The 8013-nt window shown below is 63.0% G+C and overlaps 2 protein-coding genes across 5 annotated transcripts in view; one reads left to right on the forward strand and one right to left on the reverse strand.

Moving 5' to 3' along the window:
• The window catches only part of PITPNM1 (phosphatidylinositol transfer protein, membrane-associated 1), a 15107-nt gene extending 10311 nt beyond the window's left edge, over positions 1 to 4796 (forward strand). Inside the window, exons 16-25 of the mRNA XM_011942352.1 lie at positions 224 to 394; positions 974 to 1138; positions 1351 to 1499; positions 1620 to 1730; positions 2201 to 2317; positions 2491 to 2639; positions 2724 to 2873; positions 2968 to 3151; positions 3496 to 3624; positions 4263 to 4796. Of these exons, the coding sequence (XP_011797742.1) occupies positions 224 to 394; positions 974 to 1138; positions 1351 to 1499; positions 1620 to 1730; positions 2201 to 2317; positions 2491 to 2639; positions 2724 to 2873; positions 2968 to 3151; positions 3496 to 3624; positions 4263 to 4526 (1589 nt within the window). The 3' untranslated portion in view covers positions 4527 to 4796. The remainder of the gene's footprint in view (positions 1 to 223; positions 395 to 973; positions 1139 to 1350; positions 1500 to 1619; positions 1731 to 2200; positions 2318 to 2490; positions 2640 to 2723; positions 2874 to 2967; positions 3152 to 3495; positions 3625 to 4262) is intronic.
• A 683-nt stretch (positions 4797 to 5479) lies between these two features.
• Positions 5480 to 8013, reverse strand: part of AIP (aryl hydrocarbon receptor interacting protein) — a 9313-nt gene continuing 6779 nt past the window's right edge. For 2 of the 4 annotated variants that reach the window (XM_011942353.1, XM_011942356.1), the window contains exons 3-6: positions 7112 to 7300; positions 6360 to 6536; positions 6121 to 6262; positions 5480 to 5797 (exon numbers count right to left, since the gene is read on the reverse strand). In XM_011942353.1, coding sequence (XP_011797743.1) covers positions 5592 to 5797; positions 6121 to 6262; positions 6360 to 6536; positions 7112 to 7300 — 714 coding nt within the window. In that variant the 3' untranslated portion in view covers positions 5480 to 5591. The remainder of the gene's footprint in view (positions 5798 to 6120; positions 6263 to 6359; positions 6537 to 7111; positions 7301 to 8013) is intronic. The other 2 variants (XM_011942354.1, XM_011942357.1) reach the window with 2 other exon arrangements.

An 8013-nucleotide genomic window follows, 5' to 3' on the forward strand; every position in this document is an offset into this window, starting at 1 on the left:
GCTTCTGCCTCCCACAGTACTAGGATTCCAGGTGTGAGCCAAGGTGCCCGGCTCCTGTCTCACTTTAAGCAGGGCCCTACTGACTTCCCGGGGAGTGCAGTTTGGGAAGTGCTAGTTCAGGGTCACACAGGACATCAGGGTGCTGCTCCCACACCCCCTACTTCCCAGAGTGCCCAGCTGACACTCCCACCCCACAGTCTTTCTCTATCTTCTGGGTACCCAGTGGCCCAGATGCGCCCAGCCTGTGAGCAGATCTACAACCTCTTCCATGCGGCTGACCCCTGCGCCTCACGCCTCGAGCCCCTGCTGGCCCCAGAGTTCCAGGCCATCGCCCCACTGACTGTGCCCCGCTACCAGAAGTTCCCCCTGGGAGACGGCTCATCCCTGCTGCTGGGTACGCCCCCAAACAAGATAAAGGGGAGAAGGAGGAGGGCACCCACAGGAAGGGAGGTGGTAGCAGAAGGCATGAGGAGGCTCCCACACAATGGGAAACCTCTCAGGTCACCACTCCCAGGACCAGGAGCTCCTTCCCCCTGGGGGGGTCTGGATCCCCGGGACCCTCTGACCTCCTGGGCCCAGAAGTTGGGTGGGGGAGGTTAGCCAAGCTAAAGACGGTGCCCCCTGGCAGCATGATTCTCGTGCACTGCCGTACAAGCAGCCAGCATGTGTGTGCTGCTGCATCTGTGGGGGGTGTGCTGCAGGCATGTATTGGGGGTGTGCCCAGGTATGTATGGGTCAAGCAGGCCTGTGTTGGGCACAGGTGTGCAGTGTTTGGGGTAGTGGCAAGAGGCATTCTGGCGGAAGTGCAGCTGGCCACTGGGCTAGCTGAGAGGGGAGAAGGCCACAGTGCAGCCTCAGCCAGGACCTGACCAGAGGGGCCTCAGGGAAGATGGCAGAGGTGCAGGAAGCCCTGGGTGAGAGGATGGGAGAGACACCGGGCTGGCCCCTGCTGAGCTTGCCCTCCCTCCCCCAGCCGACACTCTGCAGGCGCACTCCAGTCTCTTTCTGGAGGAACTGGAGATGTTGGTGCCCTCGACACCCACTTCTACTAGCGGTGCCTTCTGGAAGGGCAGTGAGTTGGCCACTGAGCCCCCAGCCCAGCCAGCCGCCCCCAGCACCACCAGTGAGGTGGTTAAGAGTAAGTCAGCCAGCCTAGGCAGTCCAGCCTGGGGGTGGGGGAGGCCGGTATTCCACCTCCAAAGCCCAGCTGAGAAACCCTTTCCCCCAGCACCCAGCCTGAACTGGGCAAAGAGCAGGCTGGGTGGAAAGGAGGGAGGGAAGAGCACCCAGCACCCAGGCAGATGGGTGTGGGGCAGGAGGCCATCCTGACTCGCTGCCATGGCCGCACAGTCCTGGAGCGCTGGTGGGGGACCAAGCGGATCGACTACTCGCTGTACTGCCCCGAGGCGCTCACCGCCTTTCCCACCGTCACGCTGCCCCACCTCTTCCACGCCAGCTACTGGGAGTCCGCCGACGTGGTGGCGTTCATCCTGCGCCAGGTGGGCCTGGGAATTTGGAATGGGAGATGAGAATGGGATGGGGATAGGCTGCTGTGGGGCGGGGGAGGGGCAGCTCTCCCGCCCCTAAGAGAGAGAGGCCTCGTCCCCTGTCCCGCGCAGGTGATCGAGAAGGAGCGGCCACAGCTGGCGGAATGCGAGGAGCCGTCCATCTACAGCCCGGCCTTCCCCAGGGAGAAGTGGCAGCGAAAACGCACGCAGGTCAAGATCCGGGTAGGTGCCCTGCCCCTTGCCCCCTCCACCAGAGAGGCCCTGTCCCTCCCCCCAGCACCCCGCCTCCTCCGGCCCTAGCCGATCTAACTCTCTCCCAGTCCTACCCCTCCCCTGGGGTCCTGGCCCCACCTCATTGCCCCAGCCCCGCCTCTGCGAACAGCTGGTCTCCCCGCCCCCTCCCCCTCTCTGAGGCTAGTTCGGGTCTAGGGTCTGGATCTGCGCTGGTCGGCACCTGCCTCATCCGCTGCATCCCGTCCTGTCACAGCGCTACCCCTGGAGCCGCGGCCCACACAGAGGCTCTCAGGCCGGGGTCCACAAAAGTGCGCCCCCTGGACTTGCCCTTTTCCCTCAAAGCCCTGCTGCCTCCAGGCCCCGACCCCGGTGTTTGCGCGTGGATCCTCACCTGCTTCCCCTCCCCAAGCATCCCCATCCTTTCCTGGCCGAGGACTCACGCCCTCTCCTCCCTCCAGAACGTCACTTCCAACCACCGGGCGAGCGACACGGTAGTGTGCGAGGGCCGCCCCCAGGTGCTGAGCGGGCGCTTCATGTACGGGCCCCTGGACGTCGTCACGCTCACGGGAGAGAAGGTCAGGACCCAGAATCCCTGTCGCCTGGTCCCACGGCCCCAACTCCTGTCCTCGGAACAGCTCCTGGTCCCTGGTGGTTGTGCCCCTAGACCCACCCATCCCCGACGACAGCCCAGCCTCTGCCCTCCTCCAGGTAGGGCCCTCATGGACCTCCCGCCCCTTCTCCCCTCCAGGTGGATGTCTACATCATGACGCAGCCGCTGTCGGGCAAGTGGATCCACTTTGGCACTGAGGTCACCAACAGCTCGGGCCGCCTTACCTTCGCAGTTCCCCCAGAGCGCGCCCTGGGCATCGGTGTCTACCCCGTGCGCATGGTGGTCAGGTGAGCGCAGCTGGCCGGGCCTCTGCGGGAGGGCTCCGCCAGGCCTCGCCCCGCGCCACTCACGCCCCGCCCCATGGGCCGCAGGGGCGACCACACCTACGCCGAATGCTGCCTGACTGTGGTGGCCCGCGGCACGGAGGCCGTGGTCTTCAGCATCGACGGCTCCTTCACCGCCAGCGTCTCCATCATGGGCAGCGACCCCAAGGTGCGCGCTGGCGCCGTTGATGTGGTCAGGTAGGAGCCGCCACCGCCACCACCACCCATCTCACCGGGGCGACCCGCACCCCACCCCTGGCCAGCGGAGCTGACCGCTGCCCCCGCCCCACAGGCACTGGCAGGACTCCGGCTACCTGATCGTGTATGTCACAGGCCGGCCGGATATGCAGAAGCACCGCGTGGTGGCCTGGCTGTCACAGCACAACTTCCCCCATGGCGTCGTCTCCTTCTGCGATGGCCTCACCCACGACCCGCTGCGCCAGAAGGCAGTGTTTCTGCAGAGCCTGGTGCAGGAGGTGCGGCTGCTGCGGAGGCTCCGGGTCCTGACCCCGCCCCCGCTTCCCCTGACCCTCCACCCCCGGATCAGCGGAGGCCCATCTGTTCCCAACCCGATCGGCCCGGGCCCTGCCTGACTGCAGTGGCCACTATGGTCATGCCCCCCCAGTTTGAGGGGTCCCGTGTACTTAGGGGCAACTAGGGAAATGCAGCTGGTCCCGCCCCTGTCCCCGTGGGACTGGAACCTGTCCTCGTCTCAGTCTGCCTGGACCCACCCGCAGAACAATCTGGGGAAGTCCAACAGACCCCGCCCCCAGCTGCACGGCTCCACCCCGGGGCGGCTGATTGGCATCTCCCGCCACAGGTAGAACTGAACATCGTGGCCGGTTATGGGTCTCCCAAAGATGTGGCTGTATACGCGGCGCTGGGCCTGTCCCCAAGCCAGACCTACATCGTGGGCCGTGCTGTGCGGAAGCTACAGGCGCAGTGCCAGGTGAGGGCCAAGTGAAGGCCAGGAACAGGACCCCACTAGGGAGCAGGGGCCTGAGTCCCAGGCCTTAGGGACCACCGACTCTGGGGAAGCTGTGAGGCAGCCTAACCGGCCTCCAGGGAACCTGAGATCCTCCGAGGACAAGGGCCATGAGCAGCTTGAGCTGCCAGCTGCCAGGCAAGCCAGAGGGGACGACCCACACTGGAATGTGCTCAAGACCCTGGGCGCTGGTTCCACTCGGCCGTGGCTTTCCACTCTGACCTTTCTGAGCCTTGGTTTCCCGTCTGTAAATGTAAATGATCATGGCACTGCCCATGCCGGCTTATGAAGATCACATCGTTTACTGCACATCAGCAGGCACAGGGCTGGGCACAAAGCAAGCGCTGGCTAAACATTGGCTGCTATGTTTCCTCTAAGACCTCATTTTCCAGATGAGGAGACTGAGGCCCAGAGAAGGGCAGAGCTAGAAGCACAGCTGAGGTGCTCTGGCTCCCAGCCTGGGGTCCTATCTATTGAGAAGGCTTCAACTTAGGCTGTGCCAACCCTGCCACCAGTCCCCCAGCCTGCCTCAGGTGCCTGTGGAGGGCAGCGTGTGGGCCCTTGGCCAGCACCCCCTCATCGCTGCCCACCTCTGCCCACAGTTCCTGTCAGACGGCTACGTGGCCCATCTGGGCCAGCTGGAAGCGGGCTCGCACTCGCATGCCTCCTCGGGACCCCCGAGGGCTGCCTTGGGCAAAAGCAGCTATGGTGTGGCTGCCCCCGTGGACTTCCTGCGCAAACAGAGCCAGCTGCTTCGCTCCAGAGGTCCCAGCCAGGTGGAGCGTGAGGGCCCAGGAACACCACCCACCACCCTGGCACGGGGCAAGGCGCGGAGCATCAGCCTGAAGCTGGACAGCGAGGAGTGAGGCCCACACCACGCCTGGACCTGGGTTATTTATTGACACACCCGAGGGGCCAGAGGGGCTGCATGTGGGAGGCTGGGGACCCAGACTTGGGGCCCCAGCGCTGACCCCCCCGGCCCCACACCCTGCATCTCCATGTGCCCCTCGGTGTTACTTCCCTTTCATATGAGGGGACCTAGCACCAGAGGGAGGGAGGAGGGCGTGGGCGTGGGCGCAGAGGCTTTTCCAGTGTGTATAAATCCATGAAAATAAACGCCACCTGCACCCCACCCACTCGCCCCATGCCTGGCATCACAGGGCGGCCAGCCCAGTTCCCACCCACTCACCCCGTGCCTGGCATCACAGGGCGGCCAGCCCAGTTCCCACCCACTCACCCCGTGCCTGGCATCACAGGGCGGCCAGCCCAGTTTCCAGTTCAACAGGGGACACTGATGTGCACAGAGAGGCCAAACGCACCCAGGGCCATCCAGGTCACAGGCAGGTCGGGATGGGGGCCTGAGCCTCAAAAGATCTACGAAGCACTCAGCCCTCTCCTCTTTCTGGACAGTCAGCCCACCCCAGCCCAGCCTGGCTCACTTCAGCCCCAGCGTAGCTTCTCATGGAAACCCTGCCCCCAAACACCAAGGCCAGGAGACCATGGGATCCGAGGCTGGAGGGGGAGGGCAGCACCAGGAGACCACCTTCCTCAGGCACCCAGCTACCTGGCTTGTACCCACTTCATCTCCTCCTTAAGACTGGGGGCTCCTGGGGCGCCCCAGCCCTGGCCAACGAGAGACACTTCCTTGGTGAAAGAGCTCATCGTAATTTCTCTAACAGGGACGCTGAAGCCTCAGAGCTGGCAGGTGGAGGGGCTAGGATTTGAACCCTGATTCTTTGCCTCCCAACAGCCACCCAGGTACCAGGAAATGCCAGGTGATGACCCGCCTCTCCCAGTGGACCAGCTCGGCAGACTCGGAGAGAGATAAATAAAGGCCTTTATATACACAGAAGCATGACGTAGCAGGGGTAGGAGAGCTGGCAGCTGCAGCAGTGGGCTTGGCAGGTATAAGGCAGGGCCAAGTGCTCCTGTCAATGGGAGAAGATCCCCCGGAACCGGGCTTTGTCCTCTTCATCCTTCTGCCGGATCCGTGCCTCCAGGGCCCGCAGCTCTCGGCTCACAACGGGCGCCAGGGCTGGGTCCAGCTCCAGCACTTTGGCAAAGTCAGCCTGGGCCTCCTGGGCATTCCACACGGCCGCGTGGGCCTTGCCCCGCTTGAAGTAGGCCTTGACGTTGTCTGCAGGGGATGCCAGTGGGCAGTGGGCATGCAAGGGCATGAGGGGGGATCCTGGTCAGCTGCCCGCCCTGTCTCCTGGCACCATGGGCCCACAGGGGAGAGCCCTCCCTGACCTGAGGATGCCACCCTGCCCCACCCCCAATACACCATTCATGCTTCATTGGCACAATGGGACCCACGGCCCTGCCGAGTAGGGGCATTTAGTCAGGCCCCCATGGGAGCTCAGAATGGAGGGTATGAAAGACTAGGTTTTGAGCCCCAGCATGGGAGAAAGGCCACACTGACCACTCGCAGCCCCCAGCAGCCCAGTGCCCAGTGCTCACCATCGTACTTGTTGAGGATGGAAGAGCAGTGGTCCAGCACCTCGTAGTACTCCTCGGCCACCAGCTTGCACTGGCAGTAGTTGAGCAGCAGCGGCGTGATCTGCTGGTCCAGCTGCATCCACTCAGGGCACCCAGGCTGTTCCTGGGAGCACAGGGGCAGGGAGCGGGGAGAAGCTGTAGACCTGGGCCCCCTGGCTCCACACCCCCGTCCATCCTCCCCCTCAGCCTCCGGGCAGCACCTTCATCTGCAGGTTCTTGAGGCAGGCAATGGCATCGTAGTACTTGGCAGCAGCCTCCTTCACATGCCCCTCGCGATACAACCGGTTGCCCTCCTGGTGGATAAGCGGTACTGCCTTTGCCTTCTCTTCATCCGTCATGGCCCATGGGTCCTGCTGGTATGTGCCAGGGCTCTCCACCTGCAGGGCACGGGGCATATCACAGCGGGGCCCGGGGACACCACAGCTGCTTCAGCAACAGATCTGACCCACAGCTGGGCTGGCTAGGCCCCCAGACATCACACACCAGCAGCAGAGCTGCTTGTCACTCAAAAAGCATTCAACAAACATCAATGTCACATCTCCTGTGTGCCCAGCACCATGCCAAATGCTAAGAACAGAACAGTGAACGAGACGGTGAAAAGCCCTGCCCTCCCTCGCAGAGGTTATGCTCCATGGCAGATTTCCTAAATGGACAAGGAAATACATGAATTCCCAGGGATTTCAAGGCGTGGCAGAGGCTACAAAGGAAATGAGCTCCTCCAACATAGAGAACGAGGAGGCTGGGTGGGCAGGGCCGGCTTCCTGGAGGAGGTGACATTTGAGACACGAAGGAAGAGGAAAGGAGACCCAGAGGACTGCCAAGGGTCCCGCACAGGTTTTCTTGTCCCTGTCCACTCCCCCAGCAGTCCACCCACGGATCCCATCACCCCTGGGAGGACAGGCCTGCACCACCCTGAGGCTGGGCAGTGGGGCCAGGCTCGGCGGCCCCTCACCTTCAGCATTTCCATGTGGAAGACGAGGGGCTGGGGGTTCTGCTGCAGGGCGTCCAGGTCAGCGTGGCCCAGGGAGCTGTGTTCATGCATCTGTGCAACGCCGCAGCAGTGCCGCTGACCCTCCAGGGGGTCCTTGCCCGCCGCGATGTTGCGGAGACTCTTGGCTACCAGCGGGTACAGGACCACGTGCTGCAGGAAGGCAAGGATGCTGGGAGCTCTGTCACTGTGGGCTGGCGGATCACTGGGTCCACCAGGCCCAGCCCCTTCCCCACCACCATCTGAGAACAAACACCAAGGCCCAGAGGGCAACAACTGGGCCCCTACTCCGTTAAAGCGCAGGAGGCTTTTAACTCTGGACTCCTCCAGTCACTCAGCCCTCTTTCCCAAGGAAGCCCCGGCTTCTGCCATGTTCTCTGGCCACCAAACAGAGCGCCTACGCCCATCCTCAACCCCACCACAGACACATGCCTACCATCAACCCGTCTGCCCAGTAGAATTCTAACCTCCTCTCCCTCCTGAGGATAAGGCCCACAGGCTGGACTATGCAAAGTGCTAGGGCCCCCACATTCTGTTCCCAGCAGCTCCTCCTTCTCCTGCCTCACTGAGGGCCTACCTCACAGCCGGGCCCAAGGCAGCCACTTCAAAACCCTCAGGGAGGCCAGACGTGGTGGCTCACACCTATAATCCTAGCACTTTGGGAGACCAAGGTGGGCAGATCACCTGAGGTCAAGAGTTCAAGACCAGCTTGACCAACATGGTGAAACCCCATCTCTCTACTAAAATACAAAAATTAGCCAGGCATGGCCGGGCATGGTGGCTCAAGCCTGTAATCCCAGCACTTTGGGAGGCCGAGACGGGCGGATGACAAGGTCAGGAGATCAAGACCATCCTGGCTAACACAG

Source organism: Colobus angolensis, unplaced genomic scaffold (assembly GCF_000951035.1).
Source record: "Colobus angolensis palliatus isolate OR3802 unplaced genomic scaffold, Cang.pa_1.0 Scaffold21, whole genome shotgun sequence".
NCBI classification, from domain to species: Eukaryota; Metazoa; Chordata; class Mammalia; order Primates; family Cercopithecidae; genus Colobus; species Colobus angolensis.